This window comes from Staurois parvus, unplaced genomic scaffold, assembly GCF_062004578.1.
Source record: "Staurois parvus isolate SC_StPar_1 unplaced genomic scaffold, SC_StPar_1.0 ptg000081l, whole genome shotgun sequence".
Classification (NCBI taxonomy): Eukaryota; Metazoa; Chordata; class Amphibia; order Anura; family Ranidae; genus Staurois; species Staurois parvus.
Window position 1 is genome coordinate 8,184,028 of NW_028317877.1, and position 26,276 is coordinate 8,210,303.

At 41.3% G+C, this 26,276-nt stretch overlaps 1 protein-coding gene across 4 annotated transcripts in view; it reads left to right on the plus strand.

Annotated features, from left to right (window-relative positions):
• The window catches only part of CEP170 (centrosomal protein 170), a 158,151-nt gene that overhangs the window by 11,742 nt on the left and 120,133 nt on the right, over positions 1-26,276 (plus strand). For all 4 annotated transcript variants that reach the window (XM_089669775.1, XM_089669778.1, XM_089669776.1 and 1 more), the window contains exons 2-3: positions 8,424-8,570; positions 22,351-22,440. In XM_089669775.1, the coding sequence (XP_089525901.1) occupies positions 8,466-8,570; positions 22,351-22,440 (195 nt within the window). In that variant the 5' untranslated portion in view covers positions 8,424-8,465. The remainder of the gene's footprint in view (positions 1-8,423; positions 8,571-22,350; positions 22,441-26,276) is intronic.

A 26,276-nucleotide genomic window follows, 5' to 3' on the forward strand; every position in this document is an offset into this window, starting at 1 on the left:
ACCTGTTACTTGCCCCAGGTGAGTTTACAGGAGCATCACATGCTTGTAACATTCTTATTTATCCGCAGTTGTGAAAGGGTGCCAATACTTTTGTCCAGCCCATTTTTGGAGGTTTGTGTGACATTATGTCGAATTTGCTTTCTTTCCTCCCTTTTTTTGTTTTGTCCCAATACACACAAAGGGAATAAACATGTGTATAGCAAAACATGTGTTAATGCAATACGTTTCGTGAGAAATACATGATTTCCTGGAGAAATATCAAGGGTGCCAACAATTTCGGCCATGACTGTATGTTCCCTTATTTAGCTTGAAGCAACACTAAATGGTATCCTTATTGTCCAAAAATAATCTATACTCATGTACTGCTTAATGGTCCTGTAATCTATTTTTCATGAAATCGTTTCTTACTATGTATTTTTCCTAATAACATCCTGAAAGTCTAGTTTTTTCCTTCACTTAATTTGCTTGTAATGAACAGTGCATTTTAGTTGGGGTCATGTGCACTACAAATCCCATAGTGTGGCTACGTTCCAACATAAAGTGTGACCATGGAGAATGAACACAGTCATTCTTTAAGAGGAAGTCAGCTTCCTCCAAATCCCCTTTTTTTTTTTTTTTTTTTTTTTTTTTTTTTTGCTGCTGTGGTCTGAGAGCAATAGAAGGTACTTTTTTTTTTTTTTTTTTTTTTAAGTTAAAATGGTTCTTAAGTTTTTTTTTATACCTTAATGCATTCTATGTGTTAAAGTGTTACTAAACCCAAGACCCTGCATTCACTATATCTGGTCTTCCACAGTACACAGAACATGGAAATACAATTATTTTAGTAAATATAAACTGCTGAATACCTTTTCTCATCAGCCGTTAGAGCAGTCTTGTGACTTCTATCAGTGTCCAACCCACCATATGTTAAAGCTTGTAGGAGGAGTTTTCATTCTGCTTTAGGAAGATGCAGGACCCCTGACCTCTGTCTAGACAATGCTGATTGGTCCTGTGCTGATCACATGCAGTCTCCCAAGAGAAAAAAACTCTTTAGCAATACATGTGCAGAGTGACTCTACAGATGTCTTATCACGAGATAGGAGGGGAACACTGGAAGAAGGGGAGGATCAGAGAAGTCAGGATTAAACAGTGTTTTTACACAATGCAGAGGATAACCTCTTAGGTTAGTATAACAAGCATGCTTTACTGCATATACAGACTGATTTTACTGTTGTGGGTTTAGTAACACTTTAAGATAAAAAACCTTTTGTGCTGCAGGATCCCCCCAGCACCCCCTTATTCTTACATGGGCCTAATCTGATCCAGTGATGTACACGAGAGCAGTGGCCTTCACCGCTGTCTCCCTCCTCACTGAGCAGATTGATAGAAGTGGGAGCCATTGACTTCCACTGCTGTCATTCAAATGCTGTGAAAGGGATTGAGCAAAGCTGCCTGCTCTGTCACAATAGATGCAGACAGGGAGGTTCGGGAGCGAGCCTGCATGAATGGACAACGGCTTCCCATGGGGGCACTCACTTAAGAGGAGGAGCCTGGAGCGCCGGCAGGGGACCCCAGAAAAGGAGGATCGGGGCTGCTCTGCAAAACCATTTCACAGAGCAGGTAAGTATACCATGTTTGTTATTTTAATAAAAAAATAAAATGAAGGTTTAAAGCAGAACTCCAGGCAAAAACCTATTTACATGTCCTTGTTGCTGATTTCTTACCATCACTGAATATGTCATCCATCTTCTGGTTCACTCAGTAGTTGCTCTGAAATAGCCTATTCATTTTCAAATCAAACCGTTAATTCTCATTGGTTTTCTGTTTGTAAGACCGGTTGCTGCTATGCCCCCTATTCCCCCAGCCACTGCTCTTGGCACATCTCTTCTGTAGTTCTTTCTCTAGGAAGCAGTGATATGAAACCGCTCCACTTGCAGTGGTGGCCTGGACCGAGACTCTCAGACACATTCAACATGTTCAGGCCTGTGGGAACTGTAGTTTCCTTGTACTTCGGAGAGAGGATATGATGTAATCTCTGATGTTGCATCTCCTCCTTGGCAGACCAGATGCTCTTAGAGATGAGGTCATGAAAATTCAATTAGACTTTTCTCCTAAATGTTAAGGATTTTCAAAATATTATTAACTGTTTAGTGATTTGTGTAGGGGGGGTGTACTAATGGGTGATTTTTTTATTTTTTTATCTATCCTGGTGTTCTACATATTTTTATTTTTTATTTCTTAACCAGAGTTTAGTGTCACTTTAAAGTGAATCTGCCCAAAATGTTTCTAGAGTTGTATGAAGTACAGGCACATTGTGGTGTCTGCAAGTATCTGTGCTAGTGTGCTCATCAGTTTGTGGATTTTTTTTGATCCGTGGCCCAAGCTGTACATGGGACCTCAGCTTCTCCCAAAATTAAGACAAAGCCCTGCCTTCTGTTGTTTGGCTGTTATTTGGCTGTAAGTACATAAGTGGGCGTAAGCCTGAAGGATGCTTCTGTTATATTAAAGACATTCAAGTAATACTTGCAAACAAAGTGTGTTAAAATCCATACCTTTCTAGCTGCCTGTTTCACCAAGCACTGCTCCAGTACTTTGAGATCTTGTTAAGTCTGCAGGGAAATCAATGTTTCCAGGAGTGTCAATCTCCTGGGTCCCACACAGGTCTTCCTGATTCCTCCTGCTCTCCTCCACGTCACTCTTCACGCCTGCATTATGGTAGAGGTCAGAAGGAGGAACCAGTGATAGTTGTGGAGGACCTGGGAGATTAACGCTCTTGAAAATGTTGGATTCCCAATGGCTTCACTGAAGACTTCTCAGGCTGTGTTCTGTGATGCTGTTAGCAGGACAAGTAATTGTTTAACACACTTTATTTATAAGTGTTGCTTGATTCCTTATCTTTAAAGTGGATCTGCACTGCATCTGAGCACCACAAACCAAAAATGCTGTTTAATTCTTTTTTTTGTTTTTTTTGTTTAACCACTTCAAGTCCGGACACTTTCACCCCCTTCCTGCCCAGGCCAATTTTCAGCTTTCAGCGCTATCACACTTTGAATGACAATTGCGCAGTCATGCAACACTGTACCCATATGAATGTTTTAGCATTTTTTTGAGACGGCTAAAGCTTTATTTTGGTGGTATTTATTCACCACTGGGATTTTTATTTTTTTGGTATATGAATGAAAAAGTCCAAAACAAACGTTTTTCTTATAAAATTTTGCAAATAAATAATCTTTCTTCATAAATCTTGGCCAAAATGTATTCAGCTATCTTTTTAGTAAACAAAAATAACCCAAATTTTTTTATAACCAAAAATTTATAATTTAAAAAAAAAAATGTTTTTACATTTTCTTTTTTTATATTATTATTTATTTATTTTTTAACATACTGTCACCCTAGCAGTACAGTGTCACCATAGTGAAACTGTACTACTTGTTGGGGGTAATGATTTTTTTTTTTTATATATAAATGAAAAAGTCCAAAAATTTTGGAAAAAAAGTGTTTCTTATAAAATTTTGCAATTAAATAATATTTCATCATAAATCTTGGCCAAAATGTATTCAGTTATCTTTTTAGTAAAAAAAAAAGCCCAAATTAGTTTATAAATTTTATTTACCATTTTTAGTTTATTTTTTATATTATTTGTTTTTTTTTTTATTTTTACATACTGTCACCCTAGCAGTACAGTGTCACCATGGTGACACTGTACTAATTGTGGGGGGTGCTGAAGATTTTTTTTTTACACTGATTGCTTTTACACCCATAAAGGCTGTAAAAGCAATAATTTCTCCTACTGTCTGGCTGCATTCTTGCAGCCATTGAGAAATACTGTGTGATCTGTGATTTGCAACAGCTTGTCACATGGTACAAGGCTGTTGTGAATAGCTGTGTACCATGTGACCTCTGTGACCATTCACAGATTTCACAAGTAGTAAGCAATAATCTCAGAAGTGACATCTTGCTTACTACTGTGCATGTGATCACTGATTGGCCAATCAGTGATCACATGATCGGGACCTCACACAGAGGTCCCGTCTGACGATCGGTGTTCCACTGTGTCCGGAGGACACAGCGGTCATCGGATCGTGGTGCTGCGCGCTCCCAGGGAGTGCACGCAAGCAGGGGTCTGGGAGGCCGTTTATAAACGGCCACCCGCCCTTGCACTGTCAGCATCCGGCTGGTTATATACAATGGCCGGAAGTGAGGTGGTTAACAGACTTTAATTAATTTTTAATATTCAATCTCTTAGATTGTAAGCTCCAAGGAGCAGGGCCCTCCTATTCCTCTTGTATTGAACTGTATTGTTGCTGTATTGTCTCCAGGTATATTGTAAAGTGCTGAGCAAACTGTTGGCTCTATATAAATCCTGTATAATAATAATGCTTTATTTTGCTGAGAAATAATTTTTAAATACATCCCCTAACATTTCTGGCAGTGGCCATCTTGAGTGAGGGCAGATTTTTCATGTGTAATTTACTTCCTGGAATTCATCTGCCCTTAGTTTAGGCATTGGCTGAGCTGACAACCCTCCCTCCACTCCTGAAGACTGCTGGAATGTATGACATCATTTGCCTAGGCATTGAAACCAGGAAGTAACTGAAGAAATGCAAAAAAAGTTTGAACCGCGTAAATATGATATACTTTCCAATCTCTTTACTAATGCTAGCATTATAAATATATAGGATTATAAATAGTCCATGTTGATTGCAAGAGTGAAGATCTGCTTTAATATAGTAACAGGGTTGTTTTAATCCAAACTTGGATGGAAGCCAACTCTGCTTGTTCAGACAAGGCCCTTGATGCACGGAGCTCAACATACACAGGGAAACGTTTGAAATGCTAGTTGCCTGACTTTTTATAGTTACCCTTTTGCTTCAGTAGTTTGCATCACTGGTACAGGAATAAGAGTAAAGATAAGCAGTTTTCTGTTTTCCGATCTGCATACTGTTCTAGATTAGTTACTAAGTTTTGAAATCAGTAGGTCAGAATAACAGCCAAGAAACCAGGAGGAGGCTAGTAATGGCCTCCCCATCTCTTTCATGACAGATTTACTTTAACCAATTCAAGTCCGGACACTTTCACCCCCTTCCAGTCCAGGCCAATTTTCAGCTTTCAGTGCTATCACACTTTGAATGACAATTGCGCGGCCATGCAACGCTGTACCCATATGATTTTTTTAGCATTTTTTTGAGACAGATAAAACTTTATTTTGGTGGTATTTATTCACCACTGGGATTTTTATCTTTTTGGTATATGAATAAAAAAGTCCAAAACAAGGATTTTTCTTATAAAATTTTGCAAATAAATAATCTTTCTTCATAAATCTTGGCCAAAATATATTCAGCTATCTTTTTAGTAAAAACAAAAATAATCCAAATTGGTTTATAACCAAAAATGTATATTTTTTTTATTTTTTTTTTATATATTATTATTATTTTTTTTAAACATACAGTCACCCTAGCAGTACAGTGTCACCATAGTGAAACTGTACTACTTGTGGGGGGTGATGTTTGTTTTTTTTTTTTTTTTTTTTTTTTACAATGATTGCTTTTACACCCATAAAGGCTGTAAAAGAAATCATTTCTCCTCTCTGGCTGCATTCTTGCAGCCATTGAGAAATACTGTGAGATCTGTGCTTGGTCACAGCTAGCTTGTCACATGGTACAAGGCTGTTGTGAATAGCCTTGTACCATGTGACCTCTGTGATCATTCACAGATTTCACCAGTAGTAAGCAATGATGTCAGAAGTGACATCTTGCTTACTACGATTCATGTGATCACTGATTGGCCAATCAGTGATCACATGATTGGGACCTCACACAGAGGTCCCGTACAGCGATTGATGTTGGAGGATACAGCGGGCACCGGATCGCAGTGCCGCACGCTCCCAGGGAGCGCACGCAGGTAGGGAAGTGGGGAAGACGTTTATAAACGGCCATCCACTCCTGCACTGCTCCCGTCTGGCCGTTTATGTACATTGGCCAAATGGGAAGTGATTAATGTACTGCGTTTTGGGATAACTTTAGGCCCCTGGGAGTGAGTGGTCACCTGTTGCCTTTCAACTACTGCACTACTACCTCCCTGAACTTGTGATAATAATACATGTTTTCTTCTAAATATGAATAATGATATAACATGGTATAGCTCTGCCTCCTCTTGTAAATTCTTCAATGCCCATTGGTATCAGGGATGTGGACATTTTTGAAAAAACTACTTGTCCAGGGACTAAATTGGTGTCCCAATCTACTTGTCCCTCATGACAATCTACTTGTCCAGGTTAAAATAATTTTTTTAACCAAAACCGTATTGAAATCGGAGGTGATATTAGGAATGTTTTAAAAACAAAAGGGGCTTTATGGCGACTTAAACGTTTAATATTTTTAACATTGCACTGTTTATCTCCTCCTCCCCTCCCTGCCTTTCACCAGCACCGCACCCAGGGACTAGCAGGGAGCAGAGAGACACCATACAATGTAGTGAGCACTGATTGGGTGCTTGTCAGGAAAGGGGAGTGTCGGGCTTATCTTTTATCCCTTTCGCTATCAGAGCAGTTTTTGCATTTTTTTGCACAAGATTTAAAACAATCATTTTAGGCCTGAGGATTACATAAAACCCCCAAACATGATATATTTTCTGAAATCGGAGACCGTAGAGAATAAAATTTACCGCAAAATTTCAGTAAAAAATACAGGTTAGTTAATTTTAGGGCACAAAAATAAAATCAATAAATTACCCTAATTGTCTGTAAAATATAAAAGATGAGGTTGCAGCAAGTAAATAGATATCCAACATGTCAAATTTTAAATTTGCTTGCACTCTTGAAATGGCGACAAACTTCAGTACTCTATATTTCCTATAGGCCACACTTGTAAAACCCCTTCTAGGTCACCAGTATAGTGTTTTATAGAGGAGGTCTGGTGCTAGCATTATTGCTCTCATTCTGGCTTGCGCGGCGATGTGTAACGTGTATCGCAATCGATATATTCATGCGTTGGCGCACCAGCATATGCTTTTACGTTTGTTCGTTCGTATATGTGGGGGGGGATATTATGTGCTTGGGTGTAACTTTCATTTTTTACAACTAAAAAAAAAAAAAAAAAAAACCTTTTTTTTTTTTTTTTTTTTTTTTTTTTTTTAGTTGTAAAAAATGAAAGTTACACCCAAGCACATAATATCCCCCCCCACATATACGCTGGATGTCTCCCCTCTGCTCCCCTGAATGTAATGCAGTGCACATCGTACCGCATTACATTCTTTCCCGGCCTCAGTTGCTGGGAATTTGTGAATGGGGGCCTGGAAGTGACATCAAACGTCACTGCCGGGGCAGGACAAGAAGGGGAGTAGACGTGTCCTCTCTCCCCTCTAGCTTGCTGTCGGTGAGCCGGTCCCGGGCCTGCAGATGGGTAAGCGGAGCCTGGGAGACAGTGGGCGGGGGGAACGTCACACGGGGGGGCAGAGAGATGCTGGCGCCGTGTGGAAGCATTCGAGCGATAGCGCTGCCACCCAAATGCTTCCACCTGACAGGTGAGCCTGCTGCTTGCCCACAGCAGGGCTGAAGGTAAAAAACAACATCCTGCCCGGCGCCCGTAACTACATGTCCTCGGTCTCGGGCAATAAGAATTCAACATCCCTGGGTATGATGACCATCCTCACATATTTTTACCAGGAAGTTGACAGACCAGTAACTCCGAGTCACCTCTGACCTGCTTATGGCTCCAGTAATGGAACCTGTGAAAATGCATGTTCCATCTTCATTTTTGCTTCATTTAAGAGATACTGACCTGGAACAAGCAAACCCAGGTGAAGTGTCCCGGAACTGGCCATTTCATGTGGTAGAAGATGCATTTAATTTGTTACATGAAACAACTCTGCTTCAAGCTACTGTATATCACCAACCTTGTCTCAAATAATCACCCAAACTTTCCCTATCACTTATCCCAAGACTTCCTCCTCTCAAGCTCTCTTGTTCCCTTCGTACTTACTTGCCTACAGGACCTCCTCAGAGCTTCTCCAATCCTCTTGAATTCTCTACCTCATCCTGCTCAGCTCCCTCTATTCTGTCTACCCTTAGGCGAACCCAGAAAACTGATCTTCTGAGGAAAGCGTATTTCTACCTCTACCTAAAAACAGAAATTTAACTCTCTCCATCAACTCATTCCCACACAGTTATTACCTTTTGTTTTACTTGTTCCTTCCTTTTTACATTGTAAGCTGTCATGTGCATGTTCTTTATAACTTTCTTGTTCTGAATTGTAGTGTATCTGTATTGTCTCCCTTTATTTTGTAAAACGCTGTGCAAACTGTTGGCTCTATATAAATACTGTATAATAAAAAATACTCATAGTTGTTGGTAAAGTTAACAAAGACTGAGGGAGTAATATCAATTAATTTACTTGTCTGGAACTCTCATTTGTACACTTTTTAAACATTTTCATTTATTTATTTAGAGAACTTCTGATGTATAAAGAATCAAACACGAAGGTGGAAAAATGAGCTTGACATCATGGTTTTTGGTGAGCAGTGGAGGCACAAGACACAGACTGCCAAGAGAAATGATTTTCGTTGGAAGAGATGACTGTGAGCTGATGTTGCAGGTGATTTTCCGTCTTTTCTCAGTCATGTGGTGCACATAGTTCTGTGATTTCCTGCCATTGTACACTTTTGCCTTTCTAGACGTAAAGTATTTGTGAGCACACTGCATAAAAAGGCTATCCCACCCTTAAAAGAGAAGAACTAAAAGAGCTCATGGAACAGGAGTCAAGAAGGATATTCAATAGGGTCTCAAAAGAAAGATATCAGTGGGGGAATAGACCTGGAAAATATCGAACGAGGAAGCTTAAGGAAAAGAAATCTCAACATTTTATAGAAAGAATTAAAGATGGTAAAGGAGGAATGATGTACACTACTACTGATATCGCAAATAGGTTTCATAAATATTATAGCAGGTTGTACGATGTGAGCCCCAGAAATAAAAAAGAAGCGGAAGATGAAAAGAAGAAAAAAAGGCAGAAATATTTAAAGGAAGTGGAGTTGCCAAGATTAGTACAAGAAAAATTAGAGGCCCTAGAGAGATTAATTACCCCGGAGGAAATTACCTTGGCTATAAAATATACGGCCACAGGAAAGAGTCCTGGCACTGATGGATACACTGTGGGATATTTTAAAAAATTAAAAAATCTCCTTGTCCCTAAAATGTGTGGTTATATGAATGCAATAGGGGAGGGACTGGAAATGAGGGATGAGTCCTTGCAATCTTATATAACAATTATACTTAAAGACAGGAAAGACAGTACACAGTGTGCTAGTTACTCTACTAAGGTACTGGCAACCAGGATGAAGGAGTTGATGCCGGAGTGGGTACACCTAGGTAGGATTTATCCCAGGAAGACAAGGTAGGGACAATGGTCTGCTATCATTGCTTCTCCTACAAAGGGTAAAAAGAGAGAAATTGCCGACAGTGTTCCTGTTGATAAATTCTGAAAAGGCTTTCGACAGGGTTAATTGGGGATTTATGTTTGATACATTGGAGGCCTTAGGAATAGGAAATGTTAAGGTGGATAAAAGGGCTTTACAACGGCCCATCAGTGGCGATTAAGGTTAATGCATCCCTCTCTCAGTTCTTTAAAATGTATAATGGTACTAGACCAGAATATCCACTTTCTCCTTTGTTATTTGTATTGTCCTTGGAACCTGTTCTGGCGAGGATAAGAAAGTGTATAGATATAGCAGGAATAAAAATAGGGGATGTGGAACACATGGTGACAGCATATACGGATTACGTGTTGTTTTACGTAGTAAATCCTAGAATAACGTTGCCTTATTTAATGAGTTTGTTAAATCAGTATGGCGAGCTGTCAAATCTGAAAATAAACCCTGCAAAATCAGAGATTTTAAACATCAATTTATCAAAATCAGTGGAGCTGAGTCTTCAAAAAGAGTTTCCATTCACTTGGAAGGGAAAAGAAATAGGCTATCTGAGAGTAAAATTAACTCCTTCAATAAAAGGCCTATATCAGGCGAATTATATACCATTAATAACAAAATAAAGAACGAGCTGAGGAGATTGTTAAAAGGTGGAGCTTCTTGGATAGGCCTTATAAATCTGGTAAAGATGGTGATAGTACCAAAAATCATGTATAAGTTTCATATGCTACCAGTACACCTTCTGGGATAATTTGTTTACATAATTAAGAAGATGATACTCAAGTTTATTTGGGCAAATAGAAAACAGAGAATTCGTTATGAGGTGATGTGTAGGGCAAAAGGGAATGGGGGCTTGGGTTTGCCCAATATGAATAAATATTATTTAGCGGTGATACTATAATGTATAATAGACTGGACATTTAATGCACAAGGGAAAGGTTGGGTGAATATGGAAGGGATTTTGAGTAGGGCACAGTTAGGGAAGATGGTGTGGATACCACATACAGTATTTTCTGGTGTATAAGACTACTTTTTATAATTAAAAATATACCCCAAAAATTGGGGGTCGTCTTATACGCGGGGTATAAATTGTGAACCTTGAGTTTGTTTGGGTCAAGCTGGCTGGATGTGTGGTATTACTGTACATACAGTATACCGTGCTGAGCCAAGCTGGCTCAAAACAAATGTCCCTATGACAGATTAATCTGTCAGCCCGCTGGATGTACGGTATATACAGTATACTGCGCTGAGCCAAGTGCTTTGAAAATATACCGGTACGTCCCTACTGTAATCAGCCCGCTGGATGCGTGTATGTACGGTAGCTGCTGCTACATACATCTTGCAGTGTGTTCCTCTCCATTCGTCCTTCATTCTCTGGGTCCTTGGTTTCTAAATGAGATGCAAAAGTTGCTCTCATCAGAAAAGAAGACTTTGGACCACTGAGCAACAGACCAGGTCTGTTTTTCTTTAGCCCAGGTAAGACGCTTCTGGCGTTGTTTGTTGTTCAGGAATGGCTTGACAAGAGGAATACGCCATTTGAAGCCCATGTCCAGGATCCCTCTGTGTGTGGTGGCTCTTGATGCACTGACTCCAGCCTACTCCTTGTGAAAGTCCCCAACACTTTTGAATGGCCTTTTTCTGACAATCCTCTTCAGGCTGCGGTCATCCCTGCTGCTTGTGCACCTTTTTCTTCCACACTTTTCCTTCCACATAACTTTCTATTAATGTGCTTTGATACAGCACTTTGGGAACATCCAACTTCTTTTGCAATTACCTTTTGAGGCTTTCCCTCCTTATGGAGGGTGTCAATGATGGTTTTCTGCACAACTGTCAGGTCAGCAGTCTTTCCCATGATTGTGATTCCTACTGAACCAGACTGAGAGACCATTTAAAGGCTCAGGAACCCTTTGTAGGTGTTATGGCTTAATTAGCTGATTAGAGTGGGACACTTTGAGCCTAGAATATTGCACCGTTTCACAATATTCTAATTTTCTGAGATTGGATTTGGGGTTTTCGTGAGCTGTAAGCCATAATCATCACAATTATGACAAATCACGGCTTCAACTATCTTGCTTTGCATGTAATGAGTCTATCTCATATATTAGTTTCACTTTTTAAGTTGCATTACTGAAATAAATGAACTTTTGCACGATATTCTAATTTTTCGAGTTTCACCTGTATATAGTGGCACTGGCCGAATATACAGGACTATTGGAAGGGAATAATACAACTAATTCTGCAAATATGTGGGATTATGGTGCAGAGAGATCCATGGATGTGTTTTTTTTTTTTTTATAAACCCGAACATTCAATAAACTTATGCAGGGGTACGGTACTGTTTCATTTAGTCAGTGCGACTAAATGATTGGGGATTGGGCTTGATCCCCAAATTTTGCCAAGTCTCAGAGCCACCAAGAGTAAAAGACTAGATAAACAGAGTGGAAAATATCTATAGGTTGGAGGAGTTACATCATATTGAGGTGGATAAATGAGATAAAGTTAGGAAAACATGGAGTAACTGGTTCAATTTTAAAACATCTAAAAAATATCTAGAATAAATTGCAGTTTAGGTGGAATATATTAGCGGAAGCCTAACTGAGATCCCGAGAGATAGAAATGATGTAAGATGGAGGGGTATAGAAATGGATAGAGAACCATGAGGGAGGAAAACGGAAGTAAGAGAATGTGGACAGGGGTATGAGGGGGGTTGGGTGGGAGGACAGGAGAGGAGGGGTAAATGTGTTGCAAAAGGAACTTAGCTATTGGGGATGTACTTGTGATGTGTATGCCTGTCTTATTTATTTTTTAGCATATATTAAATGTTCTTCTTTGTATCAGAAAAATGTTATAAATAAATTATAAAAAAATAAATGAAGGCCTATTCTAAATATATACCAAATAATATCCCCTAGCATGTCAAGGTAATTGAACAGGGCCATGGGCAAGAACTGTAGTTGTTGGAGGACAGAATGATCCATCAGTATAGAACCAGAATCCCAAGACAGCTTAGATAGCTATGGTATGGCAGAGGGACAGTGCTGTAAAGCAATCTGCGGCTAACTCATAACATTGCATTAGGGGCTTACTTGGGCAACCTTGATACAGATTGCAGTGGTCAAGGAGACACATTATAGGCCGACCCCACTTCTTCTTCCCAGCAGGGTTGGGTATGGCTCCTAGGGCAAAGCTGTGAATTAGCTGAAAAAGGGGGAAAAATAAGGCCATCCAAGTTTTGCAAATTAAGGATCTGGGTCAAGACAAATTTATCTTCAGAATTTTTTTAAAACTTTTTTTTTTTTTTTTTTTTTTAACCATCTTCCACCCGCCATATAGTACAATGACGGGCGCAAGGTGGTTCTCTCGTCCTGATAGGATGTCATATGACGTCCTTCCATTCTCAACGCGCAGCGCGGCGATTGCCGGTGCGCTGTGTCCCTCGGACACAGCGGATCACGGAAAGAGCCGAAGATGTCGACATGGTCATGTTATCAGCTGTGTCCAATCACAGCTGATCACATGTAAACACGGAAATGCCGGTTATCAGCATTTCTCTCCTCTCGGGCTGTCACACGAGAGGTGAGGAGAGCCGGTAATCGGCTTTCCGCGGAGGGGACATGTACACTGATCATCAGGGCACTGATGATCAGTGTGCCCTGATGATCAGTGTAGCCCCAGAAGTGCCACCTATCAGTGCCAGCAGTCAGTGCTCATCAGTACCACATCAATGCCACATATCAGTGCATACCAGTGCACATCAATGCCACATATCAGTGCCCATCTGAGCTGCCTTTCAATGTCACGCATCAGTGCCAGTCAGTGCCACCTATCAGTGCTGCCAGTCAGTGCCGCCTATCAGTGCCATATATCTGTGTCGTGTATCAGTGCTGCCTTTCAGTGCCCATCAGTGATGCCTGTCAATGCCCATCAGTGCCACCTATCAGTGTCCATCAGTGCAGCCTATCAGTGCCCATCACTGCAGCCTCATTAGCGCACATCAGTGAAGGAGAAAAATCACTTATTTACAAAACTGTATAACAAAAACTAAGACTTTTTTTTTTTTTTTTTTTGCAAAATTTTTAGTGGTTTTTGGTTTAAAAAAAAATAAAAATCCCAGAGGTGATTAAATACCACCAAAAGAAAGCTCTATCTGTCTCAAAAAAATGATAAAAATTTTATATGGGTACAGTGTTGCATGACCGTGCAATTGTCAGTCAAAGTGTGACAGCGCTGAAAGCTGGAAATTGGCCTGGGCAGGAAGGGGGTATAAGTGCCCTGTAGGCTAGTGGTTAAGGAGAATTCTGGGAGACAAAATAAATCTGTACAATAGTCCAGTATAGTCCATTCAGCAAAACCACTTACCTGATGTTAATAAACACTGCATACTTTGTCTAAAACTTACTGTTAAAAAGCTGTGGTGTCATCATTTTGCTTTTGCTCTGCAACTTTGTCAATCCCCAGACTCTGAGAGGGGGTTTCTCAGAAGTGGCAATGTCACTTCCTATTAGCGTTTGCCACCCACTGAGACTCCACTTTCTCATACTACACCAATAAGAGATTGGCGGGGGTGTGGCCACACAACTGGCCTTGGCAGATACAAGCACTCCGTGCGTAGGAATGTCATCCTTTAACTCTCAGCAGTGATCCCAGGGATGTAGACTCACCACAGCAGTATGGACCTGGTTCTGCGCTTGTTGTGGTCAATTTGAAACCAACAGAACTGCCAAAGTCACCAGGTTTATTTAAAGTTGTTCTATAGGCTGAACATTTTTTTTACTTTCATGCATTCTATACATGAAGGGTCCGGTTGTAAGGGCGCACTCCGCCAGGGTCCGGTTGTAAGGGTGCACTCCGCCAGGGTCCGGTTGTAAGGGCGCACTCCACCAGGGTCCGGTTGTAAGGGCGCACTCCGCCAGGGTCCGGTTGTAAGGGCGCACCCCGCCAGGGTCCGGTTGTAAGGGCGCACCCCGCCAGGGTCCGGTTGTAAGGGCGCACCCCGCCAGGGTCCGGTTGTAAGGGCGCACCCCGCCAGGGTCCGGTTGTAAGGGCGCACCCCGCCAGGGTCCGGTTGTAAGGGCGCACCCCGCCAGGGTCCGGTTGTAAGGGCGCACCCCGCCAGGGTCCGGTTGTAAGGGCGCACCCCGCCAGGGTCCGGTTGTAAGGGCGCACCCCGCCAGGGTCCGGTTGTAAGGGCGCACCCCGCCAGGGTCCGGTTGTAAGGGCGCACTTTGCCGCGGTCCAAAGTAAGGGTGCGGTCCGATGTAAGGGCACACTCCGGCCCGGTCTGATGTAAGGGCGCACTCTGCTGTATAGAGGTAATGCTGAGGAGTTTGATGCAAGGGAGGACTCTGATGTGGACATGCTGCTCATCCTGGCTGCTGCACTCCAAAATGATCCAACCCTGATGGACACCAGAGCTTGATTTCTCTGCTCAGCATGCGCTTGTATTGAGCACCCAAGTGCTTCCATATGTGAGGGCAATTTACTCACTCAGCAGATGCACCTCTGCTGAGTGTTAGGAGAGACCGACACTCCCCTTCCCTGAAGAGCAACCAACTGGTACTCCTTACACTGCAAGGTCTCTCCTCTCCTTGCTAGTCCCTGGGTGCTGAAGACAGGCAGGGAGGCGAAGAGAAGATAAATGGCACAATGTTAAAAAAAATATTAAAAGTTTTAGGTCACCATTAAGCCCCTTTCATTTTTAAAAGCCCTAGACATTCCTAAAAGCACCTCTGCCTAATAACAAACATCAACCCTTTGTATTTTCCATCCTGGCAAAGCCATTTCAAGGTTTAAAGGGACATACATCCATTGAAAATCCCTAGTGATAAAACCGTCTCATTTAGAAGTATTATAACAATTAAGACATATTTAAATACGGTTTTGTTTATTTTATTTTTTTTAATCAGGACAAGTAGATTGGGACCCGATTTAGTCCTTTGGACAAGTAGTTTTTCAAAAAATTCACAACCCTGCTGTGTGAATGTCTTCATTGAAAACAATGCAGCTGTGTTCAGCTTGTAAATGTGTTTTTTTTTTTTTTTTTTTTTTAAAGCTGTATGAATGAAGCCTAAATTATGAATTCAGCTAATGCAGTGTACACAACGTAGGGATTAAATGCATCACTGCTTACTGAAGCAGCACCTTTTTTTTTGTCCTGTGTATAGATTTTAAATTGTACTTATTTGATTTTATGTGTAAAGGTATATTTTCTGTAGGTTACTCTCCTTTATTCAAAAAGCCCAATTGAATATAGTGAGGAAGGTTTTTTTTAACACGATTAGTGTCTCTCTATATGGGTGACTTCCCTGCATTTCCTTTTTCTAGTAACCTAGTGTGATAGGGATATTTCTCCAATGTAGATATTTATTTATTTCAGGTACTTATATTGTGCCATCAATTTACGCAGCGCTTTACATATATATTGTACACTCACATCAGTCCCTAACCCTCAAGGGGTGTACAATCTAAGGTCCCTAACTTACATTCATACATACACATACTAGGGACAACTTGGACAGGAGCCAATTAACCTATCAGCATGTCTTTGGAGTGTGAGAGGAAACCCACACAGGCACAGGGAGAACATGCAAACTCCAGGCAGGTGGTGCCGTGGTTGGGATTTGAACCAACGACCCTAGTACTGCCAGGCGGAAGTGCTAACCATTTAGCCACTGTGCTGATATAGACAGCAACAATTTTTTTTTTCGTTTTCAGTAAAGAGGGGAAAGGCTAGAAGCTTTTTATTGTCTGTGCATTCTCATTTCATTGAAAATGTCATCAAAATGAGAGTTGCTTATCTTTAGTATATTTTGAGGCCATCCATCGTTTTCATACCTTTGCCGTCCTTCATGGTTGTTTACATCTTCATGCAGTAAAGTGTTCTTGCTTCAAACTTAAAATCATGCCTTCTTTTAATCCCCCCCAGATAGTTCAGCTGCTATTGTAATTCCTACTGTAATTCTGACCCCTAGCCAACATCAGCATCAGACATAGGACAAATACCAATGCTGGTGTTGTGTAGAATATGTAATATAGAATATGTAAACCCGGAGTTGTGCCTGCTGTACCATGTACTTGTATGTAAAATTATCCTGTTCTCTTTGTATTGATGCCTTTGTGTGATATCCCTGGTGTTCCTGCCAGTCCCTCTGCTTGCCTATTAAAACTGACCACACTAGACAGGAGAGCACAGCGTGGTCAGTTTTCAGGCTGTGCTAGGAGCCATTCCAATAATCAGGCTTGTGCTGACATGCCCTCCTGCACTGCCATTCTCTGGGAAGATCAGTGTTCTGCTGTTTCTCCTCCCAGCTTTAATGCAGCTGAGAACAGAGGGTATCAGATCACTTTAAAAATAAAAAGGGAAAAAGGTATTTATAATATTTTTTTTATATGTTTACACACATTTTTTGCTTTCCATTTCTTTTTTACACTGAATGGTCGTTTTGCAAGGTGGGGGTTTACATATACTTTAACCATTCAAAATGTACAGCCCAATATGTATTGGAAGGGACCTTTTTTCAAACTTTTAAATCTGTATTGTGCATATGAAATATAGCAACATTATTGCTGCCACCTGAGGTTTAAATTCTGGCAGCAAAAGGGTTCATTTTAGTTTGCATGTTACAGTAATACTGTTTAAAGCTACATTGTTGCTTAAAGTGTTAGTAAATCAATAACAGTGAAATCAGCCTGTATTTGCAAAAAAGCATGCTTGTTATACTCACTCTGGAACCTAAGGGGTAATTCTTCACATTGTGAAAAAAGGCTTATTTGATCCTGTCTACTCTGATCCTCCCCTTCTACTGTCTCCAATCCATCTGCATCTTTTTTTCTTTGGGAGGGTGCATGTAATCAGCACAGGGCCAATCAGCACTGTTCAAACAGAGGGTTAGGGGTTATGCAGCCTCATAGGACAGTCAGGGCAGAGTGAAAACTCCTCCTACAAGCTTTAACCAGTGCTCAGCTGGACACTGATAGAAGTCACAAGACTGTTATATACTGTTGATGGGAAAAGTTATTTAGCAGTTTATATTTACACAAATAACACTGTTCAACAGGTAAAAAGTTTTGGGCATAAAATTAGCTAATCTTACATAATTTTGGGGTGCTGAAAACGAAAATGACCCTAAAAAATGTTGATTGGCTCTAGTTTCCATGATATATTCACCCATCTAATGACGTAAGCCATTCAAAATTATGATGCAACTTCAGCTGCATATTGCGCAATTGATACTGGTGACCAATAGAAAATTGCATGTATACTGAGATGATGCAATATTAGCCTTTAATTGCATCACTTCACTGCATAAAAGCTGCAGTATCTGTAGCTGATTGTAGTTCGACAGCGTCTTTACATTTCGTTTTATGCTTATATAGGCTACTCAGTAATGCCTCGAACTTGTGTGAATAAAGCAGATAATTTCTGCTATATCTGCGGTGAAATAACTTTTATCTCACAAAAAAGGAGGATAACAGGAATGATTAAGAAAGCCTACAACTTGTATTTTGGCTGCAAGATAGGAGACCAGGACAAGAGCTGGGCACCACATATATGCTGCAATTCTTGTGGGACGGCACTGGAGCAATGGTTGAATGGAAAAAAGGCATCTATGCCTTTCGCTGTGCCAATGATTTGGAGAGAGCCAACAGATCATGTTAGTAATTGTTACTTTTGTATGGTGCCTCCAATTGTAAAAGGGCTAAATAAGAAGAAAAAGTTATCTGTGCACTATCCAAATATTCCATCGGCAATACGTCCAGTTCCTCATGGAGAGGGGCTACCAATTCCTAAAGCACCAGAATCCTTCGTGGTTGAGTCAAGTGAGGAAGAACCTGAAGCGTGTAGTCACGTGCAGTTGTAAGAGATAGCCCTTTCCTCGAATACAAGAGAAAAGCCAAGAGAAGCAAAACCGACACAAACTGAAGACAAAACTAGTGAGAATCCTAAGTATTAAAATGATTCAACTTAGCTTATGGCTATAATTTTTCTTGGTAATCCTATGCAATATATTATGCCATTTAGGCTTTGTTATGTAGTCAATATCACTTGCTTTATATTTGTGGAAAGACATCTATCTATATAATTATTGTGCATTATGTAGTCATTACGCCTACAGTAGAAAACTTTCCGTTTACAGAAAAACTAGAGCCAATTGACAAATTTCATTGTTATATTTGAACTCGGAATGTGAAATTCATTAAGAAATGGATCCTTTTGTTTCCAAAACTGGCAAAAAATAAAAATTTGTTGCACAGTGTAATTGCATTTCTATGTTATGCGCACTGTGGGAGACCAGATAGAGTGAATGCAGGGTCAAAAGTTTAGTAAGACTTTAAAGCTCAGGGATGTGCAATTCCTATCGCCCGATGCCCGGGACATGTAGTTCCGGGCGCCGGGCAGGTAGCTTTTTATTTTCTATCTTTAGCCCTGCTGCGGGCAAGCAGCAGGGCTCACCTGTCAGGTGGAAGCCTCTCCACCCCCTCCCCCTCCCCCTCCCTCGTGTGAAGCCCCCCCACGCCCACTGTCTCCTGGGCTCCACTTGCCCATCTGTAGACCTGGGACCGACTCACCACCGGCGGCTAGAGGGGAGGGAGGAGAGTGAACACATCGACTCCCCTTCTTGTCCTGACTCTGAAGTGATGTTTGACATCACTTCCAGGTCCCCAGTCACAGATTCTCGGCAATTGAAGCGATGTGCACTGCATTACATTCAAGGGAGCAGAGGGGAGACATCCAGGGTCAATAAAGAGAACCTGTCACCAAAAAATTAGTTACACCCAAGCAAAAAAAATTTAGCCCCCCCACATATACGCACGTACAAACATAAAAGCACATGCTGGGGTGCCTACGTATGAAACCGCCGATTGTGCTACACATGTAACATATCGCCGAGCACGCCAGAATGAGAGCAATAATTCTAGCAGCAGACCTCCTCTGTAACGCTAAACTGATGACCTAAAAGGGGCATTAAAAGCGTCACCTATAGAAAATATAGAGTACTGAAGTTTGTCGCCATTTCATGAGTACACGCAAATTTAAGGTTTGACAAGTTGGATATCTGTTTACTCTGTGCAACCTCATCTTTTATATTTTACTAAAAAAAGGTTAATTTATTGTTTTTTTTTTTTGTCCCTAAAATTAACTAGTATTTTTTACTGAAATTTTGCGGTAATATCATGCAACGTGAGCTGTTTTATTCTCTAGGGTCTCTGATTTCAGAAAATATATCATGTTTGGGGTTTTTTGAGTAATCTTCAGGCCTAACATTATTTTTTTTAATCTTGTGCAAAAAACCGCTCTGGCAGTGAAAGGGATAAAGGATAAGCCCGACACTCCCCTTTCCTGACGAGCACCCAATCAGTGCTCATTACACTGCAAGGTCTTTCTGCTTCCTGTTAGTCCCCGGTTGCCATGCTGGAGACAGGCAGGGAGGGGAGGAGGCAATAAACAGCGCAATGTTAAAATTATTAAGCGTTTAAGTCACCATAAAACCCCTTTTTTGTTTTTAAAACATTCCTATTATCACTTCCAATTTAAATACGGTTTTGGTTAAAAAAAATTTTTTTTTTAATCTGGACAAGTAGAGTGTGATGAGGTACAAGTAGATTGGGGCAACGATTTAGTCACTGGACAAGTAGTTTTTTCAAAAATTGTCCACACCCCTGGAGCTGAATTTTAGATATGGCTTTTTTTCATAGTTACATTGGTCAAGCTAGAACCAGTGTAAGTATGCATGTGTCATACCTGTGGGATCCATGTGAAAGATGGAAATCACTGTAGTAGACACTGCTGCTACAGAGATTGCCTGGAGCTTCCAGTTCCTGTGCTGAAGCTTGCATGCTGCATAGTAACATAGTTGCCGACTTGGCACAGACTTTATTTAGAGAACACTTTGCATTTCACAGAGAATGCAAAGCATCCTGTGATTGTACAAGGTGGTAATCATGACTTCACTGCTCACCTCACTACCTCATCCAATCAGAGAACACTTTGCATTCATTGTGAAAATGCAAAGTATTCTCTGAATGGTGTCTGTGCCCAGCAAGTGACACGCTATGTATGTTGTGAAGAAGGGCATCTGCTCGGCATGGGACCCTTAAGCTAGTGGCCTACTACAGTGATTTCCAGCTTCCACAGGGATCAGTGAGGTATAGTACATACATACCTAACTTTGGTTCAAACTGAGCCAATGAAACTGCAAAAAAAAAACAAAAAACAACCTAAACTACAGCTTTAACCAAGCTTTTCTATATCTGCAAGAGCTAAATATATCTTTCTGCCCACACCGCAATAAAGCGGAACTAAAGTTTTCATACTTACCCTGCACCGACATCATCTTCTGGCCGGTCTTCGGGCCTCTTTATTGGCCTGCGGGGATGAGGTCACTCCTGTGCATGCACTAGAGGCCGTCATCTTGGCACTCAAAGACCTTACAGTGCCAGAGGAGATGGCGAGCAGGCAGGTAGGGGCTTTTTTTTCTAATTTTTTTTTTTTTAATCCAAACTTTTTTTTTTTTTAATTGAAAATGAAAGAAAATACAGGAGCAAATAGCAGGGCAGTAGACAATCATAAAAATTGGTACAAGAAAAATGAACATTGTTCATATACAGCATACATAATAGGACTACATCATTATAGCCCTTTGTTGCAGAGTTTTAAGATCACATCAGTAAAAATTTACAGAGTATGTAGAGGTTGAGTAGAGGAAACAAAAGTCGGAGAAGAAAAAGAAAAGAAGAGCAGAACGCACAACAGGAACGATAATAACAGTTGCAGGCGGGCCATCAAGTTCAATTTCAACGATCAACTAGCTGTAGTGTATCAGATTTGTAAAAGTCTGTTCATTATCAGTCTTGGAGGTGCCAAGCTGGGCGTATCTAACCAGTTATGCAGATTAGCTCAAATATACGTGGGGCATTACGGTGACGATAGGTAATTTGTTCTCGTAAAACGAGAGAATTAACATACTCCACCCAGCATTTCTTAGCTAGATATTGGCTGTCTGGTACAATATCTTCTATTGGTTTTCTTGCTAAATACAAGAGATGAGTAATCATAATATAGATACCCGGACAGTAAAATTCAGGGTCCAGCGCTCCCAATAGACACACTAATGATTCCGAAGGGACAGGAGTCTGGGAGAGGGAAGACACAACCCCTAGAACATCCTCCCAATATCTTACTAATTTTGGACATCTCCAAATCATGTGAATAAAGTCCCCTCTGTGTGCCATACACTTTGAGCACAAAGGTGTATCTCTCCTGCCCCATTGAAACAAACTAACTGGTGTTCGGTATGCCCTGTGAAAGATAAATAGTTGGGATAACTTGTGTGGGGCCGACAGGGATGATACAGGTACTGACTCCAATGCCAAATCCCAACGATCACCCCCTATCTCCCCCAGATCCGCAATCCACTGGGCCCTAGATTTCAAACTCGCATGGTCCTGGGTAGAGGAGAGTAATACCTTGTAGATGTGGGATATTAAACCATTGTGCAAAGAAGCCTGTAATACCTCAGTAAGCAGCCTAGACTTGGATCTGATGAGGGATCGTTTGCTTCTGAGCTTGTATAGCATGTCAGGTAGGGGCTTTTTAGTGAACACGACACCGTGCATGTCTGTTCTGGAATAAAAGCCTACCTGCTCACGGATTTTTACAGCAGGATATGAGTGGCTCTTCTCACCGACCCCTTTTTCACTTCTGTGTCCTGTAGTAGCGCAGTGAGAAACCCAGAAAACTGACACTCCATAAGTGTTGAAGAGACTTCATTAGAACATTTCTTTGCATTAGAGTGGCGTCTGCCAGAAGGAGATAAGAATATGGATAGAAGAAGATTCTTAAGTAGCTAGTACAGTATATATATGTACACTGATCAATGTACCACATTAAGTGAATGTTTTTGTGAAGTATATTGACATGCTGATTTATTTCTAAATTATGCTTTATAGTCAAGAAGTGTGGACAAACAACATGCCGTTATCAACTATGAAGCATCTGCGGATGAGCATTTAGTGAAGGATTTGGGCAGTCTTAATGGGGTAAGTACGAATTGTCTTTATATGTTATTATATTATTTATGGCAATAAAGTGGAGGAGGTAAATTTGTTCATGTCATTATCATAAATGTACTATGTCCCATTTTGAAAGAGAATTTGTTATTTTGCCCAAAAAGGTGTCAAGTTTTCTTGAGAGCCCAAAAACCCTCTATCCACTAATACTCTCATTTGTTATACATACCTGCAGCTTTGTTATTCCAGGTAAGGAGGAGCATGTGGCCTATATCACCTTCCTTTCAGGGCAGAGTACTCGGGCCTGATCATCTAAATCCGTGGTCTCCAAACTGCTGCCCGAGGGCCAGATGTGACCCTGTGCATGCTTTTATCCAGCCCTTGGGGCAATATTTCATCCACTGATACCAATAATGGGGCATAATTACCTCCACTGACACCAATGAAGGGGCACAATTCTTCCCATTGGCACCAATAATTGGGCCCAATAACACCAATTATTAGGCAGAATTCCTCCCAATGCCGCCACTGATGGAGTGCTATTCCTCCCACTGACATCAGGACCTTTTCTACACCCAATGGCTAGTCTGGCCCTCCTACAGGCTGAAGGAACGTAAACTGGCCCTTTGTTTAGAACGTTTGGAGACCGCTGATCGAAATGCTAGGCTTAAACATTGTCATCACCTGGGGGAGAAGAGAAGGTCATTAGAAGATGCAGATCCTTTTTTATTATGATTTTTAGCAGAGTAGAAAAGATGGTTAAATCTTTTTCTAGTTTCCTTTTTGTTTTCCTAGTAAGTGAAAGGAAATGTGCACAACAGGGGGAACAAATAACAATGAAAACCTTACAGAGATCATTAACTGTTCCCAGCACTGGCAAAAAATGTTTTGACTAAAGTCTCCTACCTTCTGGCTGATTCTAAACATTAAATAGACATCTATGCTCGCAAAAAAGAATAAAACAGGCCGCATTCTCCTCGTGCATTATCGTGATAAATAGGACATTTATTGTAAAATTACAAATGCATACTCACAAACCAAAAAGGTCATAAAAACAGAGACAAGGAGCCCGAGATGACAATCGCAGACAGCGGAGGTCCTTGGGTGAAGAGTGCTAACGTGTTTCGGGAGCCAAACTCCCTTCTTCAGAGCAGTAAATAAAATACATATTGATTAATATATGAAACCAAGTGATAATGGAAACCCAACTACTCCCCCTCTGTGCAAAAGGAAGGGGTGGAGTCCTGCAGGTAACGCCCAAAAGACCAGGTAGAGTGAATTCAGGGTTCTGGGTTTAGTAAAACTTTAATAAAGGACTTGTCAAAAACGTGTTTGTATTTCTATTTATTTTTGGCATTTTTTGGTGAATGAGTAGGGATAATATAGGTACTAACCCTACTCATTCACATGGGGAGGTGAGATCTGGAGGCCCCCTTCATAAAGGGGGCTTCTAGATTCTGATATGCTGCTGCCCACACCCCCACAACCACCGAGCCAGAGTTGTGGGGAACAGGCCCTTGTCCTCATCAACATAAGGATGTGGTGCTGTGCCAGGAAGAGACAAGTAGGTGGCCTGCTGGGTTGTATGCTTGGATAAGGGTCTGGTATTTTGGTATGGCTTTTGGAGGTGACCCCACACATTATTATTTTCTTTTGTTGTGGGGTCCCCCTTAAAACCATATCAGACTTGAAGGGCCTGGTATGTATTGGGGAACCCCCACGCTGTTTTTTTTGTTTTTTTCCCCAATGCTGTCTCTTATGTTTACATTTTGCTGTCAGTGGGAATCTCCCACTCACAGCGGGGATGACTCATGGTTGGTAGGAAGCTGCTGGCAGGTGCTGGCTCCTTAACAACAGAAGACTTATCCCTGCTGTCTGACAGCAGGAGTGAGTCACTGGTTGTTAGGACGCCAGCTCTTAGCAACCAGCACAAAATGCTCCAAAAACACACAAAAAGTTGCGAATTGCGTGTTTCGATGCATTTCTATACAGAAAAAAACTCTCAAAATTGAGCTGCAAAACTAGCTCTAAAACTTTTTTCAGTTTCAGGCGACCTGGAGTGAATAAGTGAACCATCTCAATAGAAAATATTAGATTTTTTTTTTTTCCTCCCTGAGCTTTTAGGGGCTTGGAGCTTCAAAACACTCAGGTGTGAATGGGACCATAGGGACCACAAGGATCTATTGAATGTGGAAATGCCCCAAACTAGTGTGGTATTGAGATGCAGCATGCTTAAAGCGGTCGTAAACCTCAGGCATGAAATATTTGTACCTGCCTCTCTCCAAAGCCTCATTCGTCTGTTATCTGCATGAGCCACTTCTGACAGCTTTTCCTGCTGCCAAGAGATAAAAAGGTGATTGGGGGAAAAGGAGAGCTCCATCACACAGCCTGTGAGGATATCTTCAGCTCGGCATGTTGTCTGTGTACTGTGAAGCCGGGTGAGTCCCTTCCCTCCAATCAGGGCTGTCCTCACTGCACTATTCAACCCCCCCCCCCCCCCCCCCCCCCGTGTAATGGATGAGAGATCCTGTGTAAATTCTGGACTTTGAATGGCTGTAGAGGACAGATGACTGCAGATAAACAGGTACAGTGTTTGTAGGAGGATTTCTTTGTCTGTGTATCATCTGATGCTAGTAACTTCCATTGGGTATCACATACAAGTTTATTTTTCTCAGGGAGAAAAAAAACCCAGCATGATCTCTTAGTAAAAGCAGCACATATTGCACACAGTTAACCACTTCAAGTCCGGACACTTTCACCCCCTTCCAGTCCAGACCAATTTTCAGCTTTCAGCACTATCACACTTTGAGTGACAATTACCTAGCCATGCCACACTGTACCCATATGAAATAATTTTTTTTTTTTCTGAGAGAACTTTATTTGATCACCACTGGGTTTTTTATTTTTGCTATATAATGAAAAAATATCTTTAAATTTTGAAAAACAAAATCATTTTTTTGCTTAGTTTGTTATAAAATTTTGCAAATAGATAATTTTTCTTCATAACTTTAGGCCAACATATATTCTGCTAAATTTTTGGGGTAAAAATAACCCCAAACCGTTTATATTATTTAGCTTGTGTGAAAGCTATAGAGTCTACAAACTGTAGGATATATAACTGAAAATTGATCAGTTGAGATCCTAAAATGCTGGATGCTGATATGGCATATAGCAGTGATCAGGATGCTGGTATGGGGTATGGCAGTGATCAGGATATTGGCATGTGGTATGGCAGTGATCAGGACGCTGGTATGGCAGTAGCGAGGATGCTGTTAAGGGGTATGGAGTTTGGCTGTGATCAGGATGCTGGTATAGGGTATAGTGGTGATCAGAATGCTGGTATGGGGTATGGCAGTGGTCAGGATGCTGGTATGGGATATGGGGTGGTCAGGATGCTGGTATGTATGGGGCATGGCTGTGATCAGGATGCTGGTATGGGGCATGGTGGTGATCAGGATGCTGGTATAGGGTATTGCAGTGATCAGGGCTCTGGTATGGGGTATCCCAGTGATCAAAACGCTGGTATTGGGGTATGGTGGTTGTCAGGGTGATGGTATGGCAGTGATCAGGACACTGATATGGTGTATGGCGGTGATCAGGGCACTGGTACGGCATATGGCAGTGATCAGGGTGTTGGTTTGGGATATATATACATACAAGCAGCCTGACAGGCTTCTGTACATTCGCACACTGCAGGATCGCTTCTCTCTGCTCTCACACTGAGAGCAGAGAGAAGCGATCTTTACTTTCAGTTTCCAGTGTTTACTATGTGAGTGCTGTGATTGGTCACAGCAGTCACATGGTATGACACCACTGATCGCCCGAACACAGCGGTAATGTGATCTGCTTTGTCCGAGCAACAAACT